The sequence below is a fragment of the Garra rufa genome, chromosome 20, assembly GCF_049309525.1.
Source record: "Garra rufa chromosome 20, GarRuf1.0, whole genome shotgun sequence".
Lineage (NCBI taxonomy): Eukaryota > Metazoa > Chordata > Actinopteri > Cypriniformes > Cyprinidae > Garra > Garra rufa.
Window position 1 is genome coordinate 12,372,909 of NC_133380.1, and position 26,666 is coordinate 12,399,574.

The following is a 26,666-nucleotide window of genomic DNA, read 5'->3' on the forward strand; positions in this document are numbered from 1 at the left end:
AAACTCACAACCGCAATGACAACATGATTGCCTACTGGCTCAAGGTCCATCCACCTTTATGATTTACATTTACATGTATGCCTTTTTTTAATCCAAAGTGACATTGAATTAAAGGAATGCATCAGTTAATACTTTTCTTTTTTTTTACAAATCAAAGCCATGACCTTGGTGTCGCTAGTGGCATGCTAGTGTTATATTGTTTGAGCTGCAGGAAGAAAATTCTGGCCTCAGCTATTGCTCAGTTCCTTCAGTGCAAATCTATGGAATTATTTTGCTTTGCCTGTATTATCTTCACCTATGCAAAAATTGCAAACTCTGCTTGAGATATCATTCATGTTTGTAGAACAAATGGCGCTTAACAACCTGCACATTTAAATTTAAATAAAAAAGCAATGTTATTACTGTCAAACGCTGCTAATTAACACCCTACATGTGATCACTTGCATATCACATGTGCATACTGTCACATTAGCATGCATGGGTGCACAAAAATATCACATATTCCAAACATAGGTCTAGTGTGAGTAAAAAGGATGGGCAATAATCTTTTGATGAAGATCAAAGATTCTCTCTTGAAATGTAAAGTACCATCTACGTCGGCAGACAAAGAAAACAAAAGCCAAAAGAAGAATATTTATATACATATATAAGCACCCCTGGGTTTTGACAAAGTTTTTAAATATTCAGATTAGTTACTGCTGTATGAATGACATGTTTCACTAAGATCTACAGCTATATAAAAGCACAACTGACCTACAACCCACACAGATGTACTCTCAAAGAGCAAAGAAACTTTTCATTTCACACTCAGCCATCTATAACATATTTTATGCACATACGTGCACTGACACTGTAACTCTTACATGCACACACTAACATGAAAGAAAAAATCCGGGTCTAATCCTTGCTGTGAGCTCAGAAACATCTATGCAAAGATGGCAAGCCTTACTCTAAATATCATAGTAATATTTTGACTTTGATGTGGTTTTAATTAGTAATCCTGTTTGAAGCTAGTTCATCTTAAAAACACTTAAAAAACACTTATGTTAAAACTTTGGATCAACGTCCAAAAAAGGTTTTCTTTTATATTAGCATTAGCTTCAGAGTATAAGTGTAAGTGTGTGTGTGTGTGTGTGTGTGTGTGTGTGTGTTTGTGAGGTGTGTGTGCGAGCTGGCCGCGGGGTGAACTGTTCAGTATGTTGTGCTCTCAGACTGACTTGTGAACGGCACCACGGCGGCCCTGTGAAGCGCAGTCACACTACAAACAGATCTGAAGTTAAGTGACAACAAATGACAATCTCTCCTGCTGTCATTCACTCGTCTTTCTTAAGTTAAAGCCTGCAAAATGCTTTAGGGTATTCTGCTCACTCACTATAAATAAAACTGCATCTGATTTATCAACTCATACATTAGGGCAGTAGATCTCATCTGAGTTAGCTTGAAGAGTCACATTTATATGAAACACTGGGTATGCTACCCACACAATAAAAATGCAAATTTTAAACTGATTTACTTTATTATTTTTATTATTTTAATATACATTATGATTATTTCTACCATTTCAAATAAAAATATTATTGAAATTATTTCAAACAGTTTTTTTTTTTTTAGAATTTATTGCATTTTATTAATTAATTCATTAGTGAATTAATTTACATTTTTGCAGCCATTAGTCCAGTCTTCAGTGTCATATATATATATATATATATATATATATATATATATATATATATATGACACTATATTCTTGCCATTAGTCTATATATATGTAATAAACTCTGATTTACGTTACTTTTATTCAACCAGCAAGTTTTTTTTTTTTGTTTTTTTTTGACCGGAAATAACACAGGCTTTTCCCAAAAGATAATAAGACGATATACAAGAGGCATCATTGTGGAAAAAATATTACTCAGCTTTTATTTACATTTGAACAAAAAGTGGCATGTCCAAAATTATTCATACCCGTCTCAATAACATATATATTATTGAGAAGTGTTTGAATAATTTTGGACATGCCACTTTTTGTGTGTGTGTGTGTGTGTATGTGTGTGTATATATATAAGTGTATATATATTTTTTTGTATAAGTGTATGAATAATTTTGCCACATGCCAATTATATATATAAAAAATATTATATAACTATTTGAAATTCTTACTTTTATTAAGAAATAAATGTTTTATAAGAAATTAATACTTTTATTCTTATTATTTAATACTTTATATATATATATATATATATATATATATATATATATATATATTACTGTATTTTAATCAAATAAACAGCATTGATTGACTAGAAAGGCATGCTTTTGAATAGTAGTATGTATTTGAGCATGTTTAACAATAAATAAAACAAATTCAAAATACAAAAAAAAGAAATACACAAATATATGCATAGGACATTTTCTATATTACGTCAAGGCTACATAACGTCAAGGCTGTTTTATATGCATTAGTATGCTTACAGTTGTGCTGAATCAAGCAAAATCTCTATGTGATAACTACTGTCCTAGAAGGCAACAGTTTCTCTTCATGCACACCTGAACATGACTTGCATAATCAGGTATTCCTAGGCAAGAAAAGTGACTATTAGCCAGAACTCTGCTAACAAGTGGACATCCAGTGACCGGACAGAGCTTTCCTAACCCACGCATCTCACTCCAGGACTCGGTATAACAGGTCCTCCATGACTTATTCATGATAAAGACATTATAAGGGAGGTCAGACAGGCCATCCAGCGATGCTTGTTCGGCATACACATGAACTCTTTGGGGAGTTCATGCGGCTGCATATGCACACAGATCTGTTTTGTGCGTCTCCTCTGCTGTCTTTTATACTGCGAGTTCATTCACACCCTCCAAACACACCTGCTTCGGCTCTCTGATTAGAGAAAGAATAGAGCGCAGGGGACGTGATCAGCTAATGAAAGGACAGACGGTGTATGAGAGCGAGAGATAAGACTTCATTAACTTTAATACTGATCTGGTTGCTGGTGCTAAGAGCTCAGAGGACAGAAAAGGGCCCGAGCCGCGTGGAGCTGAACGGTGTTAATGCTGACAGGGGAAATAGAGAGGAAGGCAGACTGGGTTTTTGTTCTAAATGACAGAGAGCTAAACTAAATAAAGAGAGAGAGGCTGATGGCTGACCCTTGAACACTAGCTCTGTGCAGAGGGATAGAAAAGCATCGATTTTCTTCTGTACACCTGAGCTTGTTAGACACTCTCATACTGTAACACTCACACACAACACCTCTAAGATACACTATTAACAAACACCCCATAATACCTGAAACACACGCTTACACAGTACATGGACAAAAGTATTTAAGTTACATGCATACTAACAGGTGCATTAAATGAACCATACTTATTACTACTATCATTAATATCATTACTTATACTTTTGCTATCATTACTATTATTACTGTTCTGATTTGTTATCTTATTATCATTACTATCAAGTATTTATACCATTGTCATTAATCAAGTTGCTGATGTAGTAGTAGTAGCAGTTATCGTAGTAGTAGACGTTGTAGTAGTAGTAGTATTAGTAGTCACTCCTTACCACTGACTGATTTCTTTATATCTATGTTTTATTTACATCTTTATTTGTTTTCATATATTGATTTATACATGTTTATGTATGTATGTTTATTTGCATATATATACACATATATCTTCCTTTTTTTTCCTCTATCTCTTGTTTTCCAATGTATGTACTGTGACATGTCCACCCAGTTACCTTTACATGCACACACGCACGCATCTGTCAGTTCCTGACTGTATTGGTTTTGTTTTGCCTGTCTGCTTTTTTTTTTTTTTTGTTTATTTGTTTGTTTTCCCTGTTAGTGATCCCAATTTATGTACATCTTGCATATTCTAATTAAATAAAAATAAAAATAAATGAACCATACTGTCATGCAATCTCCACGCAGACATTTAGTCAAAAATGCCATAAATGCCATTATGTACTATTATGTCATAGCAGGGAGGGAGGTTCAATCAATCAAGTAACAAGTAAACAAGCGAGTTTTATGGATGTCAATTAATTTAAATGCTACAGTTAAAATTAGGCATCATAACATTATTAGGGCTGGGTAAAAAAATTATGATTTCTTGATTTTAATTGATTCATTTTTACAAAACAATATAGATTCTTAAATCATAAGAATCAATTAGTCTAGCCTGTTTTTAGTTAATGAGCGGAACATTGTAGCACCTCCCATCAAATAAAACTGATCATCTCCTCTGCTTTAATATCAGTTTCAGCACAAAATAAACATGAATAAACATCTGAAGGTATGTTAAAAGAAAGTTTTATAGTGAGGCAGAAAAAATGAAACCCTGCTGGACCTGAGACCCGAACCTTTGAGTCACGAGTCTGACTCTGTAACCATTAGGCCACGACTGCCCCAATTCGATTAAATATAGATTAAATACAATATTTGAACATATATCAGGTACAGTATGCCAAATTTTCAAATCACAAGCTGTCTATATTAAATCAGAATCTAATCAATTCATGAAATTTGTGCCCTAAACGTTATTTTATATTTTAAGATTACATTTAAGAGTTTTTAAATTACGATTATATATATATGTGACCCTGGACCACAAAACCAGTCTTAAGTCGCTGGAGTATATTTGTAGCAATAGCCAAAAATACATTGCATGAAAATTGTTATTTTTCTTTTATGTCAAAAATCATTAGGAAATTAAGTAAAGATCATGTTCCATGATGATTTTTTGTAAAATTCCTACTGTAAATATATCAAAATGTAATTTTTGATTTGTAAATGCATTGTTAAGAACCTAATTTGGACAACTTTAAAGGTGATTTTCTCAGTATTTAGATTTTTTTGCACCCTCAGATTCCTGATTTTCAAATAGATGTATCTCGGTCAAATATTGTTCTATCCTAACAAACTATGCATCAATAGAAAGCTTATTTATTGAGCTTTCATATGATGTATAAATCTCAGTTTTGTAAAATTTTACCTTATGACTGGTTTTGTGGTCCAGGGTCACATACATACATATACATACATATATATATATATATATATATATATATATATATATATATATATATATATATATATATATATATATATATATATATAGACTCTAACTGAGCGTTAGTTAATGGCAAAAGTAATTAAATGCAATAAATAAATAAAACAAATACATAAAATGTGGAAAATACACAGCACAATACATATTCAATAATATGGAAGCCCGTTTCCACCACCGAATAAAAAAAATAGGTAATTGCGACTTTTTATCTTGCATTTCTGTAATTTTTTTAGAATTGTGTGATAAACGCACAATTGCGAGTTCTAAAGTCAGATTAGCGAGATATAATCTCACAATTGCGAGTTTGCATCTCACAATTCTGACTTTTTTTTCTCAGTTGCGAGTTATAAAGTCCAGCTCTGAGAAGAAAAAAAAGACTGATATGTTCACAGAATTGCGAGTTTATATCTCACAATTCTGACTTAACATCAGCAAGTTTATTTTACACAATTTTGTGAGATAAAATGGCACAATTGCAAGTTATAAATTCAGAAATGCGAGTTAATATCACAACTATTTCTCAGAATTGCAAGATATAAACTCGCAATTGCGTCATTTTATCTCACAATTCTGACTTTTTTCCCGCAATTGCGAGGTTATATCATCCAATGCTGGCTTTATTTTACAATTCTGAGAAATAAAGTCAAGTTGCAATAACCTTCTTTTCTTTTTAATCCAGTGGCGGAAATAAAATAGTGGGCTTCCATAAAATAATGACTTACTATATATATATATATATATTAGGGGTGTGCAAAGCAGCCTATATTTGTATCTGTATTTGTTGAGGGGAGAAAAGTATTTGTATTCGAGTAAAATCCAGTTTTTTTTTTTTTTTTTTGTGCGTTACACTTATAATTTACGTTATAGTGTAAGTATTCTTTAATTACATCCATTATAATAATTATGTATATGCAATATTGGTTTATGTTTTTGAACATGTAACAAGGAACGCCACTGAAAAGAAAATAACATAACAGCCATTACCTCATCCATGGTTAAACCAACAACTAATAAAATACCATTGTGAACATTATGAACCCCAAAACCACCCATCCTTGTTGGAGGACGCTGAACAGATGGAATAAAAACAAATAATACTTCAAAGAAATGTTCTTCTGAATGAACTTCTTTCCCGTGGCGTCTGCCGTTGCTAAGCAACCATGACCTGATCTCTCAATGAAGACTCGGAAGCTTCAGCAAAGCATAAATGGATATCCAGCATTAAAAATCGCTTGCAGTAGCTCTGCTATCAGTGTTGTTTTTGACAACCATCTTAGATTTAGTCTTAGTCTTAGTCTTTTGGACTAAAATGCTTCTTAGTTTTAGTCAAATTTTAGTCACTTCTATATGGGATAGTTTTAGTCCAGTTTTAGTCGACGAAAAGTCAAAAAGGTTTTAGTCTAGTTTTAGTCGACGAAAAGTCAAAAAGGTTTTAGTCTAGTTTTAGTCAAAAAAAAAAGGGAAAAAAGTAGTCTTTTAACAAATTAATGTAGGTCAGTAAGTATTTTGCTGTTGGGTAGTGTCACTTATAAGTTCTGAAAATAGCAGATCTATAGTTCAACACAATGTGAGCTTCCGGATCGACTATTTTCACCAATAATTACAATAATGAAGGAATGTTTTAGAACATAAAAGACAAACAAGGATGGAATGCTAAAACGGCTTGCCATACTAGTACAGCAAAGAGTATTTAATGCTAAAACGGCTTGCCATAGCGTCAGATACTTTTTAAGTTTTAATCGGCATGCACAATAAGCGGAAATGTCATGCATTTTAAACGTCTCATGGACCACCCACTAACATTTTCGTCTATTCTCGTCTCGTCAACGAAAACTCACACACGTCTCGTCATGTTTTAGTCATCAACGAGCCATTTTTATCTCGTCATCGTCTCGTTATCGTCATGAAAAAAAGTGCCGTCAACGAAATGATTTCGTCATCGTCATCGTTGACGTTGACGAAAACAACACTGTCTGCTATTATATTTATTTTAAAATGGTTATTCCTGTACAGATATGATAAGCTGTTCCTCCAACTTGGCTGTTTTTCAGTGCTATTAAGGGAAAGGGTGAAGCTGATTGGTTGGTTCTGGTCACATGACCAGCGCTGCGCTTGTGGCATTCTGAAAAGTTGAGATGTATTTATCTGGATGCGGTGCGGATGCGCCTGGAAAAAACGAGCGCGTAGCACCGTGTCCGCGTCGCTTCCATTATGAGCGCGCATACTGCGAGTCTACATGTGAAACAATGAACTTGAGCGCGCATGTGAAAGGCCCCTAATGGAATCATCTCCCGATCAAACTCTGCTTCCCAAAAGCTATAAACTGCCTCCAGAACCCAGTTAAGGTACAAAAATCTATTCAACAAAAATAGTGATGCAGTGAAGTCTTTTTTCACCCAGCCGAGTCTTCTCTGTTGCTGTGTGGAGCAGCCTGTGTCAGTCACCTCTTTTAACCCCACCCCCTGACTCCTGAATGTCACTCACTCACGCGGGCATGCACTGACTGCGGTCTCATGAGGAAACGCAGCTTTTTGATATAAAGTTTTTCTTGTTCCCGAATACAAAGTATTTGATCAAGTATTTGATCAAAATAAGTATTCCTAAAAAACACGTTATTTGTGCCTTTCCGAATACCGTATTCGGGTTCGGCTCCACCCCTAATATATATATATATTAGGGCTGTCAAAATTAACGCGTTAATAACTCGTTAACGCAAATTCATTTTAATGGCACTAATTTTATTAACGCGCGATTAACGCAGCGCGCATTTCCTGTTTGACCCACTACCTAGCAGTTAAAGAAATGGATGCACAATGTTGCCAACCTAGCGAAGTGTCTAGGAACAATACATAAACACATAATTGGACAAACCTAATATAGTTTCTGAGGCTCTCCGGTTTTGCCGAATGAGCGCGAGGTCTCCCAATGCGCGCGCACCTCCCTCTCTTTATATCTGCGTCTGCTCTGTTCAGCGAGCGGCAGTGGAGCAGCGCTTTCAGTTAAACCAGATATTATGTTGCTTCCAGTGCTTGAAGTGGGCCGGTACGCAGGCACGTCTGTATTTTATCCTTTTGCGTACTTGCGTACCGGCACTTCTGCCATATTTAATGAATGCAAGCGGAGTCGGTCTATGTTATTGGTGCTGTGGGGTTGATGCGTAAAGCCACATACGACTATGCAAGCGAAAACGGCGTATTAAATGCACGTCAAACACATGCATAATTGCATATCATATGCACGCCAACGTTAATTTCAGCTTATTAATAGCACGGCAAATAGAAACAGAAAATCGTGCTAGTGCGCATTTTCATGAGACCAGGCTCTCGAATCAGTACATTATAACAAAAACAATACCTTAAAAAAATAAAAGAAGCAGGTTTTTGGGATCACATAACTTTAAACGGGTAAACTCCTAAAAAGTCAAAGGATCGTGAAGGCATTTAAAATGGAAGTTAAAAACAACAATAATAATGCAGGGAATAGTGACTTATGTCCAGATGCCTGTAAATTATTCTTTTCAGCGATTGAATCATGATCATAATTCAGGATTTTTTTCAGTTATTATTTCATATTACTTTGGTTGTCTGATAACAGAAATACTAAATTATAACAATGGAAACCGTTTTGTTGAGAACTTGGCCTCATCAAATGACAGTATGTGGGCACCTAGAGGCAAACAAATGTAATAATTAATGTAGATTTTGCATGTTCAGAAGAAGTGAGCTGCCCTGTCCTGCAAATAATGTAAACAGTGGTTTCACTAATAATAAACACATATTTGCTTAAAGCATCCATATTTGTCCATGCCAATGTTGATTAGAGTATTAAAAACTTTAAAAAGTATTAATTTAAGGTACATTTAGAACAGATAAAAATGTGTGATTAATCGCGAGTTAACTCATGACAACCATGCGATTAATCGCGATTAAAAATTTTAATCGATTGACAGCCCTAATATAGATAGATAGATAGATAGATAGATGGATGGATAGATGGATAGATGGATAGATAGATAGAGAGGGGGTTGTTCCCTCTACACACATTACTAAACAAAAACTTACACATGAAACATCGTATCCCAGTGGGAGAGACCAATGCAAAAACCCTCTGTTTGTAATTGCTATCTAAAACTTAGTGAGCTGCCCACTTTGTCTATTTACATTTTAAAATCAATACCCAAAAATGCTGTCTAGCAGCGTAGCTCGCTAAGATTTAAGTCAATGCATTTATAACACATCTCAGCAGGGATGAAGTACTAAATGTAGCTATTAAAGAGTGGAAGGGAATAATAATAGTAATAAAAAAGTTACATTCTACAGCAAACAAAAACAAAAAAGCCAAAAGTCATATAAAATCTGCTGCATGAAATAAATAGAAAAAAAAAAACAGTTTGAGAGAAGGGGTTGTTGGGTGAAAGACTATGTGGCTGGTGAGTAGGATAATAACCTCCCCTGGTAGAGTCTAGCCAGGACAGCGTGAATGGTGGAGTCAGTCGGGTCAGACCCAGAACACAGGCATCTACTGGATCATGAGCACCACACTAAAGTAATAAAGTAAAAAAGCATCTGTTTTTGCCTATAAAACGGCAAGCATAAAAGTAAAAAATAAAACGTCAGGACCATGAATAATGAAGCTACCCAAGACCGTCTGCTCCACCGGACTATACAAAATGCAAGAGAAGAAAGGTTCATTGAGGATTATTTGGGTATATGTTTTGTTCAGCATTTAGTTAATGCCCCTGGTATCTCCCCTGGCAACACGTCTAGCTTTCAAATGTTTGCCATTTGCAGAGGAGACAGCATCCAGACCGCAGGGAATAGTTTCGAGTGCAATGACAGACAGCAGGGAAAAGAACTAACAAGCAAGTACATGAATGTACAACTCCATTATCAAACTGTCTTCGGTTTCACATGCAGCCCGGTGAAGTTCAATATAAATAATTAATTTGCGCACGCAGACATAAACTCTGATTAGCGTTTGGGAATATGTGCGAGGCTGACAAGGGTGCTAGAAAACATGTCGCCACCATGTGCAGAAGAACTAACAATGTTGATAGCAAAACAACAATGAATCAAAAGTGTTTAGACTAAAAATGTACATGCAAACGTGTGAAAGGATATTGCCATCTTGCTGTGGAACAGGTCCTGCTGGTCGTCTGTGGAGCTGAAAGCGTCCAGATCCTTCTCCAACTGCAGCAGGTGTTTCTCCATCTGTCTCAGGCTCTTCTCAAGGTTTTCTGCTGATACTAGACACACACACACATACAGATTTAAAACAATGCACTGACACGCTTTCCTTACGGCATCCAAAATGCATGTTTCCAGACAACAAACATTCCTCGAAAACTAAGTTCTTTTGGACAGAGACATTCACTGGGGGAAAAAAATAAGAGTGAGATTTCAGAGCTATAACGGAAGGGAATATTTTCAACATAAATTTCAGTCTGGTTCTCACACAAAACTGCCGTCTGGCTTCAGATGCAGTTTTCATTCGTTTTATAGCCTGACAGCAAACAATTCCTTTAAAAAAGTAGTAAGAAAGAGTCTAATTTCTTATGCAGTGTGAGGGGTTTTAGACGTAAAAATGTTTAATCATTTATAACGGTATAAAAATGGCTTTATAACTTTATAAAAATAAGTGTAATGGTTAATGCCAATGCGATCTCAGAGCACTGCATTTTTGTTATAATGCAGCTGTTATATATATATATATATTTTTTTGGGGGGGTTTTATATGCAATTACTAAAAGGACAAAAAAGAGATTATAATATTATAACCACACCAAAAAAACAAACAAACCAAACAAAAAACAAAATAAAACTAATTAAAACTAAACCAACAACAAACCAATTGGAAAAAACAAACCAAAACTAAACTAAAAAAAAAAAAAAAAAAAAAAATACAATAAACAAAAAAAAAAGCACACCAAAACAAGAAAAAAAGAACAAACAAACAAAAAAAACAAACAAAAAAATGCACCAAATAAACCAAATAAATCGAACAAAAAACACTGAAAAAATAATAATAAAAATGAAAAAAAAAAGCACAGAAATAAAACAAACGAAAAAAATAAATAAACAAAAAATGGACAAAACTAACCAAAAATAAAAAAATAGTAATAAAAATAAATAAATACAAATAAACAAGCCAAATGCAAAACAAAAACAAAAACACACACACACCAAAATAAACCAGACAGCAAAAAAAAAAAAAAAAAAAAAATCAATACAAAAAATAAATAATAAATAATAAATTTCCCAGGAACCTTGGTTTTAGCACATTAATTTCAGTGTAGAAAACTGAGGAAAGTAACTGCTGCATTTTACACATCTGAAGTGTAAATTAGCGTAGTCAAACATATGAACACCTTCCGCAGTGATTGTGTGGAGGTTAGTATTCTCAACATTTGATCAATATCACATTACCGTTGCTCTCTTTCCCACATCACTGAATACTAACTGCAGAATCATTTCAGGATGTACGAGGATAGGATTTAGGTAAATTTGTTAACCCCAGTTTAAAAAAAAAAAAAATCAGCTTTAGAATACCATTTCTAAAGGGTTCAATGTCATCCCAAAACCACACAAAACTGTCTTTTTGTTTAAACTTGGCCAATTATTATTACTAGTGTTCTTATAAGATCAAACCAGGTCTGTATATTTCGCCCGTTCCTCACACATGCTGGTAGTTTGATGAGGTAATTAGGTGACTTTAATAAGAGGCTCAGTTTTGATTAAGCAGTCACTGTTTGGAGGGGATGATCCCATTCCATGCACAGTGTTAGCTAAATGTGAAGGGACACATTGACTGAGCCTCATGTGTTGAGGTTTGGCTTAAATATCCTCAGCTTAGTGGGATACTATTTATTGCATTTTCATGAGTAATTGTGTAAATGTTAAACTACTTAAATGCTAATCTGCTTAGTTAAATCTGGCTTTTTACATTTTTTTTTAATAAACTCTTTAATGATTTCTAACATGTACGGAGAACAATTTGAGGCTTTTAACAATTGCATATGCCTCATATGTATTCCATAACTTGGCCCAAAGCACACATTTTGCATTTATAACAACATAAAGCTTCACCAGAATGCATGTATACATAATCAGAGAAGACAAGTTTTTTGAATACAAAAAACACCAAACTCTTCTCTAGCTCCCTCTCATGGAGTCAATGTAGAAAGAAAGACAGAGAGACAGAGGTAAATGTCTCTATCTGGTTTCATTGGACTGTGCCAGGAGCAGCTGGCACTGCCATTCTGAGTGTGACCCAAGAGTCCAGTGCCGACACACACAGACCCATTTGTCAATCTGAATATTTGTATGGTACATTTATTCAGGCAAGTGACTTCAGTGCATAACTCATTTGGCACCTTCCTAATATTGTTACATATGCGCACTCTTTTGACTTATAACAACCTAGCAACCAAATCCATGAGCTGTGATACACTATTATATGCACACTAAAACCAAACAACAAACTATTTAAATCACTCACGCTCTTGAGAAGCCACTGCAGAGCGAGCTAAGTGTTGTGCTTGGCATTAGGGGGTTGGTGAGAGTAAACCTACACTCAAAATGCCCATTCAGAGGGACACTTGAGAGTATTTTATTAGACTGGTCTTTGGTGATTTTCAGGCTCTTGAGAGAAACGATTGTGTTTGTGTGTGTGTGGAGGACTTTATTCAGCCAGTCAGTGTGAGTTAAGTGTCATTTTGTACACTACTGTTCAAAAGTTTGAGGTCAGGAAGTTATGTGTGAAGTCTCTTATATTCATCAAGGCCACATTTTATTAAAAAACAGAATAAACAGTAATCTTGTGCATTCTAAAATGTAATTTTTTTCTGTGATGGAAGAGCTGAAGTTTCAGCAGTGAGTTTAATGCGTCTGTGCTGAATAAAAGTATTCATTTCCAAATATTAAAAGGTAGGTAACTCACTAGATCCTGAAACACATCCTGTATGTTTTGTGCCTTTGTGTGCGGCAAAAAGGAAGTAAATATAAAAGAGACCCTCAATAACAGTCTGAAGATGCCTCCAAAATCACCCTAAATCAACTCGTACCATAATAGGAGACAAAGCCATACAGTTAAGAAAATAAAATGAGCTAATTCTTAACAAAAATCTCAATCTCCAAGAGAAAAAGCATGCACCTGTTAACGCGAGCTCTAAAGAACAGAATAATAGAAGTAATATCTGTAAAACAATCAGAGGCTGCTTCCTGAGGGAAGTGCAGGGACAGACATTCAGCGTGGTGGGGATATGTTACCCATAATGCCATTTCAGCTTTGATGAAGGGCACAAGTGCAGGCAGCACTAATGAAATGGGGAATGAGAGGAAAAGAGACGGACAGGGAGAAAAAAGCGAAACTAATAAAAAGCTGCAGAGACGGAACCAATAAGTGTAGGAGAAAGTGGACATGATAGAAAAAGCTTTAAATTCTCTTAGAACACAAAAGATGTTTCTGGGCTGTTCGTTTTCATACAGTGAAACTAAAATGTGACCCTAATCCACAAAAAGTCATAAGGGTATTTTTTTTTTTTTTTTTTTTTTACCTGAGATTCATGCATTATCTGAAACCGAATAAATAAGCTTTCTTTTAATGTATGGTTTATTAGGATACTATTTGAAAATCTGGAATCTTAGCATGAAAAAAAATCTAAATGTTGAGAAAATCACCTTTAAAGTTTGAATTTGTCGCAGTTTTTAGCAGTGCACATTACTAATAAAATGTTTTGATATATTTATAGTAAAACATTTACAAAATATCTTTATGAAACATGACCTTTACTTAATATCATAATAATTTTCGGCATAAAAGAAAAATCAATCATTTTAACCCATACAATGTATTTTTGGTTATTGCTACAAATATACCTGTGCTACTTGTAGGGTTTGTACAGATACTGTAAAATAAAATTCCAGGACTTTCAAGGACTTTTCAAGCTCTACTTTTTTTATTTTTAAGGACTTCAATCAGAGATCTCACTTATGGTTTGATGTTTTCTACTGTTTAAGGGGAAAAAAAAGATTTGTGAAACCACTCTGAGCTCCCAATCCAGGTTTTCTACAAATATGAACAAGTGAAATTTAAGACTTAAGACCTTTTTAATACCACCTAATATGAAATGTAACACTTTGAAGACCTTTTTAATACCATCTTATATGAAATTTAAACCCTAAACCTGTAATGGAAATACACATTATATTACGTACATTTATTTAATAAAGCGTTTTAATGTAAAAAGAAAACTAAATTTCACCGCTGTCATAAATTATATTTATTACTACAATATACAGTGAACTTTTCATATCAGCAGATAATATTCCACACAAAATATCCTCACAAAAGCACCACATTACTAAGATTATTGGTGGTGTAAACAATTTATTCTGAAGCAATATTTTTATCAGTGCTCTTTTACCTAAATCTGCATGTTTTTATCCTTTATAAAGGCATTTTTTTAAACTTTTGAAATGTATGCATCACCTTTTATGCCAAATTATTATAATTTACCAATAAATTCTATAGGGCTGTCACCAGTCAGATTAAATCAATTACACTGCGAAATTAAAACTGTAATATATGATGTTGTGAGATTAATGTTTCAAGTACATTTGTGAATAAACAAATAAGAAATGTTGAGAAGAAAATGGTCATTAGGGGTCATTAGGTCCTTCAGATTGAAGATATTTTAGCGTTGATGTGACCAAAAATATTTAAATCAAATCTGAATTGAAGACATTTTAAGACTTCTTAAGGCCTTTCATTAGGAAAACGTTATTTAAGACATTAAGATTTTTACATTTTTTTTTAAAGATTAAATGATTTGCGATCTGCACTCCTAGGTTTCGATCTAAAGCAAAAGATTTGCGAACCATCACTTCAGATTATGACTTGTAGCACGGATTGTGGATCTTTCAATTCTCAGAATGATTCAAGAACCCGCTCTAAAGTTCTGATTTAAATCAAACGATTCATGATACACATTCCAAAGCTGAAGTCATCAAATGATTCACAATACACAACATTCCGATCTAAATCAAATGATTCACTATACGAGATCCGACTGGGTCTCTTCAAACAGTGAATCATGTTGAGTTTAATAATCATTACAAGCGATGTTGAAATTCAAAAATGAATGTCTCTTTTAATTTGATTTGGTTTTTGTTAGTGAATCGCTTGAAATGAAAAGTCGTCACGAGTTTGAATCAATCGGAGCGGTTCCAGCTTAAATGACTCACTCAATTCATTTGTTTCAACTGTTCCTTTTTTGGCGTCTTCAGCCATGTTTACACAACACTCAGTACTACTACTGGTTTAGCTCAATAGTTTTTTGAAAAAAAAAAAAAAAAAAAAAAGTATGATTTTTTTTTTTTTTTTTTTTACGTAAAAACACATGTGCTTATTAAAAAAATTAAACACTTATTTCATAGATGTCTTTCAATAATTCAAGCACTTTTCAAGTACCTCTTCAGGAACATTGCTGTTTTCAAGGGTTTTCCAGACCTTAAATTCTAAAAAGTCAAATTCAAGTACTTTAAGCACCTTGTACGAACCCTGTACTTAAGATTGGTTTTGTGGTCCAGGGTCACAAAGGTGTGATCATGAGCTATCAAGCACCATAAAAGCGCCATACAACTCAAGAAGAGATTTTCAGCTTTTTGGTCTTTTTCTGTCTTAAAGGAACAATATGTAAGAAATTTATGTCAGTTAATCATAAAATGGCCTGACATGTGACTAGACATTAAGAAATCATGTTCATTTCAAATACTTATATCACTGACAACAGTGGTCCGGCCAGGATATTGTCATTTAAAAATGCAAGTTGCAGCCCACGACTGATGTTATTGTTGTCATTTTGTGTTTTGGTCTGAGGCTCCACCCTCCAGCTATCTACAAATCACGAATTCAGTAGAGTTTCGTCATCCAGGTTGCCAGCTCTGTTACAGCTGCAGCTACGAACGTGTCGGATAAAACATGTATAACGTTACGAAACCTAAAAGCCTCATTATGAATCCGAAATACGTCGTGATAAAGTCCGAAATAAAACAAGGATTTGTATAGGAGATGTCTTTGACAGATGGAGACGGCTGAAAACTGAGAAGACTTTGAAGACAGACGCCAACGTTGCTAATTTTCTCCTGGACAGGTAAGATTCATCTATGTTTGGCTAACTTTGCTTCCGTAAACAGTGGATTTTCCACGGTCGCCCATGCTAAATGCGTTCATAAAAAGCTTTATATGGCACCACTAGCAGGGTATGAAAACAATCTATGTTCCGACTGAAATGTGGTATTACAGTACATCTTTACGAAATATTTGGCTAATCGCCATCTGTAAATGTTTGCGATACATAATTACTTCGCGAAACATCTCTTGTGAAGCATAAACATAATTAACAGAAGAAAAACAAATTACTGTGTAGGACTCGTCACTTGCCGTTGGAAGCTCCTTGTAGCAGCCTACTCCTGCAGCTCAGCTGGCAACCTCGAGTCGGGGGGGAGCGGGAGGGGATACATCGTTCTACAGTATTTTGAAAGTGATTGCAGTACCAGTTTTGGCCACAATCCTACATACGGTTCCTTTAAAGCTTATCATAAAATTTCATAGGACCTCTAATGTAGTTTACATGGATCACTGAATTTTCAATGTATAGAAAGGAGCAGAGCAAATATTCTGCTAACTTCTTTCATCTCCAATGAAAGAAAGAACAGCATATAGGTTTGTAGTAATATAAAGGTGAATAAATGACAAAATTTACCTTTTTTTAGTTAAATTGAGTTAAGAGTTTATAATAAAGCCAACACAAATCAAAATGAACCCAATTTAGGTCTTAATAAATGTCTTTGGTCTTACTGTGCATAATTCTTCAAAGCACATTATTCTTACAATTATTATTTTTTCATAATAGTTCATCTAAAAATGTAATAACATTCGCTGTCTCTAAAAGTTTCAGGTTGAGCTGATGCAATCACCACTACACAGCCAGAAAACAACAATATTAACCAATAATATTATAGTCTAGCAATCCAATAAAATCCCAACTAATAAGTCCTGCCCTCCATCATTGTTTTTCCAAATGAAACAAATACTGAAGTTTCATGTTCTCTTGAAACATTTTCTCTAAGGCTGTCAGATATATAGACAGGGAGTCTTTTTAATCACTCCCTCTAATAATCCTGTTTGGTTTTTTGCACTCGCACTGCCAAAAACTGGTTTCTGGAAGCTTAGGTGATGATGTAGTGAGTTGGTCTAGTCCTGCTGTGACTCTGCCTCTAGGGCTGCCGAGGGCAATGTGACCTCGCATTACGGCTCCTCTGCTTTTCTCTGTCTGTTAAAACATACGCGCAGATAGACACATAGAATGGAGAAAATATCTTATCAACCTGTTTAGGTTAAGATGTACAATAGAATCTTGAGATCTGACACTGATCTTATGATTGTGCATGCACAAACATACAAGCTGAAGCAAAATTGGCCTGTGCAGAAATCAACACATAAACTCACATTGTGAGAGTGAAAATAAGGAACTGTTAGAGTACTATTAAAATCTATAAAGGGATACTAAAATTAAATAAAGTAAAATAAAATAAAAAATAAAAATGAAATAAAAATGATAAAATAAAATGAAATAAAACAATTAATAAATAAAATAATTAAAAATTAAACTAAATAAACTTAAACAATATTCAAATTAAATTTAATTTAATTTAAAAATCAAAAGCAACAAATGGAATAACATAGAATGAAAAACAAAAGAAATAAAATCAAATAAAAAGATAGGAAATTAAATACAATAACATAAAACAACATGAAATGAAATAATTAAATAAAATAAAACAAAACAAATAAAAAGAAATAAAAGTAAATTAAATTAAAAGAATTATAATGAAAAAACTAAATTAAATTTAAAAAAATAATAAAATAAAATGAGTCACAAAAAATAATGAAATAACTTAATTATGTAATATTAAATGAAATTAAATAAAAATAAATAAAATTAAATGAATGGCAAATAAAAAAATGAAAGAAATGAAATAAAATGAAAAAAAAAATAAATTAAGTAAAATGAAAGAAAGCAATAAAAAATGAACAGAAAAAATGAAATTAAATAAAATTAAAAATTAAATAAAGTAACATGAATTGTAAAACAATTAAGATAAAATAAAATAAAACAAAATGAGATAAAATGAAATTAAATATGAAATAAAAAACGAAAATTAAATAAAAAAATAATAAATTAAATTAAAATAAATTAAATTACATTAAACAAAACAAAAATGGAAAAATGAAATGAAACAAAAAAAAATATTCAATTAAATTAAAGTGAATTAAAAAAAATACAGAAAAAATAAAATAAATAAAATGAAAAATAATTAATAATAACAATTAATATTAAATGAAATAAAAAAAAATAATAATAAAAATAAAAGAAAATGAGTTAAAATGAAATGAAATAAAAAAAACGAAAATTAAATAAAAAAATATAATAAATTAAATTTAAATAAATTAAATAAATACGAAATGGAAAAAATTAAATGAAAAAAAAAGTTTATTCAATTAAATTAAAAAGTAAATAAAAAATAAAATGAACAGAAAATAAAATCAAATGAAAAGAAAAGAAAAGAAAAGAAAAGAAAAGAAAATGGAAAAGAAAATAATTCTGTCCATTTTTAAATAGATGCTCTATTTATATAAACATTCCAGTACCTCGACTGGCCTGGTCTACATGCTGCAGATCCTCCACAAACTTCAGCACTTCAGGGTATTTCTCCTCACAGATCTCTGCCAGGAAGTTCAGTAGAGTGGACTTCTGATCAGCCGATTTAGTGTCCTTCAGCTGGGAGGCAAAAAAAGATGATAGAGAGACGGAAACAGACAGAAGATGTGATATCAACATTAAATCAGAACAGAAAAAAACAATGCAAATATTTAAATGTTCAGAACATTACAAAAAAAGAAAGAAATCAGAGTGTGAGATTCTTGAAGGAAGTCATCGGCGTCCGCCGCCTTCACATCTGACAAGTTAATTTGATAGTACACTGAAATTGCCGCCGGACTAGAAAAGCAAGACATTTTCATTGTCAGTTATGATTATCATCGTGGCACAAGGATACAGGCTTTTGTAAAAGGCAGCGCAAAAAGCATTTGATTAACGCGGATAGCGCAAACATTATTAAGCTCTTCTGGGTGGTGTAGCCTGACGATTTAAGATGCTTGATTACCACGAGGGGGAGAATGAGAGATATAAAGTAAAAACCAAGTCCCAAATAGGCCCTTATGAAATGAGAGATGAAATTGGAGAAATCGACTTTCCATCTAGACCATTTTAGTACTCAACACTATCTCGCACTCTGCCATTTCTTTTAAATGTATGTGTTCTGACAGAGGCTTTGTGCTGGATATACACACTGGGTTCAACTGGATAATTGCAGTGTCAGAACATTTGGAAACCGTGTGAAGTGCTAGACAGATGACGGGGATGAAATTAGGTTTTGTTGCTCTGCCTGAAAGGGCTTCTCAAAAAAAAAAAAAAAGCCAGATTCCACAAATTGCTTGTGCTGATTTCATCTATGAAGTATGAAAATGACAACAGAACAAAGAAGCCCAAAATATCTAATCTGATCCTGTAGTCCAAGTCATTGATGTCTGTGAAAAATCTTAAATATCGGTTCTCAATCGAAAAAGGTTTCCAGGAAAAAAAAAAAAGGAAAAGAAAATCAACAACATTTATCGAGATGCTGACGTCCATGACATACTGAACCGTCCTCTGCTGATGAGATCAAACAGTGACGCGCGAGTCGCTTGCTCAAAGGAAATCGCTTTCAAATCCTTTGACAACTAAATATGCTCGATAAACCCACTGCGAGCAAAAGAAGAAGATACTGACAGGTTAAACTCAGAATAAAACAAACAAACAAACTATCAGATCAACAGAGGCAGAGAGAGAACATCAGGACAGGCCCTCAGGCGAGGAACTTGAAAGGCAGAAAACGACACACTTTCTTTGTTACTCCTGCCCATCAGGGACACTATCACTATGTGCAGATGTAGAGATGTAGTCTCTCTCCACAGTGAGGACAGATCACTCCGTTGGTTCTAAGGAACGAGGTCCGTAAGTGGCGAGTGTTAGTATGTAACATAAATAAGCTGAAGATTTATACAACAGTTTCTGGTTCTGAATCTGATTGGCTAATAAGAGTGTGATATTAGTGTCCAATAGAGCTCCAACAGCTGTTTCACCATTTGTAATCGTATCACTCCGCTTACACTAATCCACTGCAATTTTATAAATATTACTGTTTTTGTGTAGCTTTAAGAGGTTTTCAGGAGAGAATGTACTTGTTTATAGTTCAAACATGCAGCTTGTTAATAATGATAAGGTCTATCTGAACATTTGCATCAACGTTTTCGGACATGAGAGCTCCAGATGGTCAGCAGCCATTCAGCGCTCATGAATCCGCCAAAAGCAGACTTTCATCAGCCAGAACTTTTGGAATTTACCACTGGCTCTGATGTCTCTATAGTGTTTAAACTAGGGATGTAACGGTATCAAAACTTTACGGTATGGTAATACCTCGGTATGAATGGCACAGTACGGTATTTATTGAATCATTTACAGGAAAAACAAAACTAATGAAGAGACTCGAAAAAAGTGCCAGAAGTGTTTATTAAACAGTTTACATGAACACTGAACATATCAATGGCATACAAATTAGCCATCTATCTGTAAACTTTGAAACAGGAACTTCAATTTTTCAATTTTAATAACAAAAAATTATTAAACCATGTAACCACGTTACTTTTTTTCGCAGTACTTTAGCCTACTTTGTGTAATAACGAAAAAATTAATTTCAGTGGAAAAATAAGTCCAAAACTCTCTGTTTTAACATTTTGAACAATAGGGCTCTACAATCTTTTGCTTTTTTTTTTTTTTTTTTTAGAAAATATTATGTTTTAATTTTTCTGATAATCAAATGAAAGCATAAACATTTATTTATTTTTAATCAAATGAAAAATAAACCCTTTTAATTTTTGGCAAACAGAGGTTTAATGTTAAAATCAATAGATGGAAGAAAAAATATATTTACTTTAAAACGTTTAAATAATAATTGTAGTATTTTTTTCTACAATTAAGTGGTTAATCTTGTTGTAATATTTATTTTTTTATTATATACATTGTTTTATGTAAATTATTTAAATAGGAATATATAAACACCTACATTATACTGTACAAAAGTAATACAAGACTAATATTGTTCTGTTACATGTTACATCGTACTTTTATTTTGACAGGTTGCTGTGAAGTTTCTGTGTGTATAGTATGATATGATGCTAGTTTTCTCAAATGAAACGGTAAAAGTGACACTCACAGCAGCTTTGGAGATTGAGTTTATCTGTTCATGTGAGATGCAAATGGCAAAAATTAGAGGGAGCGTCACGTGTGCTTCAGTATGAGTGTAGTAAAAAAATAAAACGCGTCTCCGCCATTCATACATACTGAGGCAAACGGAACATGCAGGATTCATATTAAAACGGTCTTTTTGCAATTCAGTTTTCACAGACACTAGTCCATATTGCGATTTGAATTAAGTGACAGACCAACTTTTGATTTATTAATCCAAAAATCAACGAATTCCGTGGCATTTCGCGCTATAGTAAATTCCGTTTTAATGAATGGAGTCCGCGATCCAGTCCATGTTTTCGCGGAAGAGATATTGTAAACGCGCGACCATGTAGAGACAGAAATGACATGCCTTCGTGTAAATAAGATAAATAAGATAAACAGACCGCAAAAGATGATGGCCACGCCTGGGCTGATGGGAATTGTAGTTCCCGCTACCTCCCGTTCGCTCAATTCGCCTGAGCAAACTTTTCTCAGAAGACCTATCGTTTTATCGAGTCATGGGACCACGGTAGTATCGAAAAAATTTTCTATTGCGGTACGACGGTATTTACAATACCGTTACATCCCTAGTTTAAACATAAGATATAATTCATTTTGGGTAAATCTAACAGGGAGTCTTTGGTCCCATTAAACTATTATTTGTTCCAGAGCAAGTGTGAAACGGGGTGTTTTTGTGATGGTGAGTTTAGTTACATTGTTCAACAACAGCTTGAACAAATGCACCGCGCAGCAAAATCACCATTAACAGATGAAAGGATATTAACATTACGACAAAGATAACGCTTTCCTCAGCAGATATTCAAACTAATGTTTTATTGTGAATATGAGATTGAGCTGAAGAATGAATGCTGTATCAGATGCAGGTAATCACACTCACTCAGTCCATCTCTCTCCCACAATACTCTACATAATACAGTGAGCTTTTAATATAGTAACGCAATACGTTTTCAACGAAGCAACTCAACGTTCCTTTGTTACAATTTCTAAATTGATGTTTTCGAATGGGTAACAGAGGCTTGGGCTCAGCTGTCAAACTGAGATTTGAATCCATGACAGAAGCAAGTAGTTTTGCACAAAAGAGTTTGAATAGTTTGTTTCTTATGCATTTCCACACTTGTGCCATCAAACTGTTGTATAAACGTAGTATCATACTCCTAGATGTGAATCACGGCCATGTCGATATATCTCACATCTACTTGTGTGATATTGCTCATTTATACAACAGTTCCTACTGATCCGCAAATCTAATTGGCTGATAGGAGTAAAAAATTCTAGTAATATCAGAACTCCAATTGTTTCACTGTTTGCATCACTCTGCTTGCGGTATTTCTCACAGTGAGTGTCATGGCGGACACCAAAACCCACCATAATTTTACAAATATTCCTGATTGTGTCATGAAATGTAGTTTTTTTGGCAAGAATGTACTTGTTTAGACTTCAAATATGCAGTTTGTTAATAAAGATAAAAAAAGTGAGCTCCAGGGTGTCAGTGGCCATTCAGCACTCAAGAACCCGCCAAAAGCAGCCTCACCTCGGCCACATTTTCTGGAATTTGCTGCTGGCTCTGATATCTCTATAGTGGTTAAACATGAGATACAATTATTTTTGGGTAAATCCAACAGGCTGTCTTTGGTCTCATTCATCTATTATTTGTTCCAGAGCAAATTGTTATGGCTAAGGGGCTAAGTTTTATGTAAATTTAATGAATTTAGTGGTTTCCACAAAATATTGCATGGAAACTTTGACGAATGTGATGAAATGGCAACAAAATCATAATAAAACAATAAAATATCAAGCATAATATATAGTCTGTATGAGTTTTGCTCTGTATTCTCAGACTTCCAAGAGGACCAGACCAAAACAAGCATTTTCAGACCATCTTCACATGTTGAAAAAATGTCAGTGAACATTCTTCAAGAGTTCTCCTTTTGTGTTTTAGAAAGTATTTTTGGTTTGGCACAAATTGAGAGTAAGAAAATAATGACTGACATTTCATTTTGACGTTTTTCCTTTATAAAAAGTCTGAATGTGAGCATGTCGACATACAGACTTCAGTCTTTTATCAGGTCTTCTAGGTGACATGATGAGCAGGAAGGCATTTCATTATCCCGGAGAGAGTCACAAATGCGGTGATGGCCGTTCTCTGAGTTTTAGCACCACACAGAAGGAAAGGAGTGAAAGTAGTAATGAATAAAATAGATGGCTAATAAGAAAGAAGGAGAAAGGTGGATCAAGCCTGATAAAAAAAAACAAAAAAACACCAATGCCAAGTCACCATGGAAACCTAAGTAAATCTGCATGGCTGCTGTGGTAATTAATTATACTCCCCTTCTGCCCTTTCCCACTCACATAAATCTGAAAATTTTCCCCAAACATTATTATTAGAGGGCTTTACACATGGTGCGCTGCTGAGGAGTTTTGTGTGTAACATGGCAAAAGGATACAGCGATAATCCATTAGCATTACATTAACACACCTGACTGAATGGTGATGCGCTCTTACCAACAAACACATATGTCTGCAATACGTCACTATGCCGAGACTTATCTCTAAAAACAGAAGAAGAAGCCATAAAGTGGTTTTTGGTTTCTGCACTTTGATAGATGCCAGAAGATATGGCTATTGTGGTCCTGAGTGCTTGATAGTGTTAAATCAAATGAGATCTTCTCGAACGCCGGTCGTTTCTAGCGAGAGGCACTTTAGATGGGTCGACCGATAGGGGTCAAGGTAACGGGAAATGTGCGGGAAGGGAGTGAAGGACGCAGAAGCAGCTGCCGGACGCTTCAGCCTGATGGTGACTCAGCTTTGGCTCCTTCACAGATGTCGGACGAACATAAATTATCATCTTATCAGCTTATTCCCAAAAATGCCCATGGTTTCTAAGAAGAGACCTGATATACAGATAAACAGAGGCTAATAATTCACAAACTGACTAAATATGGATAGCAGATCGCATGAATGACTTTAGGGCTGGTTTTACTGGATGAAATGATGGAGGTCTCTACTCTGTTTCTAGGAAACCAGCTCAAAACAGCCTCTAGACTTCATGTATTTGATTCCGAAGTTTGAAAGCAGTTGTTTTAGAAATGTGTAGGCTTGCATCTGACAATGCTTTCAACAACAAACAGCTGCATTTAACACATCTGACCATTTGCAATCCATTTTGCAGACTTTATAGATGCTTCCGTACACAAAACGTGGACAAAAGTGTGCTGAATCTGTGTGGGCTTAGATATGAAACTTAAAAGGCTCTTTCATTCTGTGCGTACCTTGCAGAGTGAACTGAGGTTAAAGCCGAAGGACTGGGCGTTCCGTGAGCCGGCGTTCATGAAGTTCCCCATGAGCAGAATGAGTTCCAGCAGCCTGCTGAAGGCTTTGCTTTTCCTGACCTCGTCGCAGGCTGCATTCACCGCCATGATGTCCGGACGCAAGTTACTCACTTGCTCTTCAAACTGCAGTTTAAATAGTATGGAGTTGAGCCTGGGCCTTAGACGCTTCACACCACTTATCTGGAAGAAAGAAAAAGTTGGGTAGATTTAAATGTCAATGGAATAAATCATAATGATATTTGCAAACAAAGTGGCCACAGTTTAATCTTAGAATGAAATTCTGCTAAAAGCAATATCATATTGAACCATTTTGAATAAATTAATGGGATTTAATGTTTAAAAGAACAGAAATCAAATAACCAAATGTATTATCAACTTTTCTTTCAAACCTGACTAATGCAGTTGAAGTCAAAAGTTTACATACACCTTGCAGAACCTGGAAACTGTTAATTATTTTACCAAAATAGGAGGGATCATACAAAATGCATGTTATTTTTTATTTAGTACTGACCTGAATAAGATATTTCACATAAAAGACATTTACATATCTACAAGTTAAACTCAGAACTCAGTTAAAAACTCGGAAAAATCCTTCAGATCCCAGTTTTTTTTTTTTTTTTGTCTATTTAAACACTTTTTAACAATGACTGTATGATTATAAGATCAATCTTCTCACACTGAGGACAACAGAGGGACTCATATGCAACTAATAAAGAAGGTTAAAATGCTCACTGGTGCTCCAGAAGGAAACACAATGCATTAAGAGCCAGGGGTTGAAAACTTTTGGAATTTGAATTTGATCAGGGTAAATTTCACATATTATGTCTTCTGGGAAACATCTAAGTACCTTCTGTAGGTTCTGAAGGGCAGTACTAAATGAAAAAAAAAAAAAACATGATATTTAGGCAAAATAAGAAAAATGTACACATCTTCAATCTGTTTCAAAAGTTTACACCCCTGGCTCTTAATTCATCGGTTTTCCTTCTGAAGCATCAGTGAGTGTTTGAACGTTCTATAATAGTTGCTTATGATCTCAGTGTAAAAATATGGATCTCAAAATTGTACAGTCATTGTTGGAAAGGGTTCAAATACACAAAAATGCTAAAAACCATAGAATTTGTGGGGCCTGAATAATTTTTCTAAAGAACAGTGGGCAGTGTAACTGTTCAGGACAAACAAGGGACTCATTAACAATTATGTGGATCCTTCAGATAACAACACAGTACAAAGAATCAAGTATATGTAGACTTAAAAATTTAGCTACTAACTTTTCTCTTGTGGACTATATGTAAATGTCTTTTATGTGAAATATCGTATTCAGGTCAGTACTAAATCAAAAATAACAGGCATTTTCTATAATCCCTTTTATTTTGGTAAAATAATTTACATTTTAAACTTTTGACTTCAACTGTATATAGGATTAATTTCAAAGAGTTTATTACATTTCATCCTAGTTTGCATTCTAACCGAAACCACTCAAATACGTTTCTATGTTGGGAACTGTTGTCAGAATTAATGGTTCATATATAAAATATTTGTATTCCTCTGAAATTGCTCTGCATCCATTGAGTATATCTACATGTACGAGTGTAATTTAAAGTCTACGCACATGCATACATGTTTGTGTGTGTAGTGTGCATTTAAAGGTTGAGCAGGACACAATTTTCCCCTATAAAAGCTAATTAGCTATTACAAATTAGGAGTGTAATTAAGATACTCAATATGGAGATATGATTAATATGTCTAGAGCTGTTTTCCATAATCAGATATCATCTCTTGTACATGTACACACTGCAATCAGTCTGCACGTGTGTAGGGAGTTTTTCATCCTTAAAGGCAAATAATAA

The 26,666-nt window shown here is 34.2% G+C and overlaps 1 protein-coding gene across 1 annotated transcript in view; it reads right to left on the reverse strand.

Moving 5' to 3' along the window:
- diaph3 (diaphanous-related formin 3) overlaps nucleotides 1-26,666 on the reverse strand; it is a 491,335-nt gene that overhangs the window by 237,896 nt on the left and 226,773 nt on the right. Inside the window, exons 22-24 of the mRNA XM_073825458.1 lie at nucleotides 24,760-24,999; nucleotides 18,793-18,922; nucleotides 10,200-10,324 (exon numbers count right to left, since the gene is read on the reverse strand). Coding sequence (XP_073681559.1) covers nucleotides 10,200-10,324; nucleotides 18,793-18,922; nucleotides 24,760-24,999 — 495 coding nt within the window. The remainder of the gene's footprint in view (nucleotides 1-10,199; nucleotides 10,325-18,792; nucleotides 18,923-24,759; nucleotides 25,000-26,666) is intronic.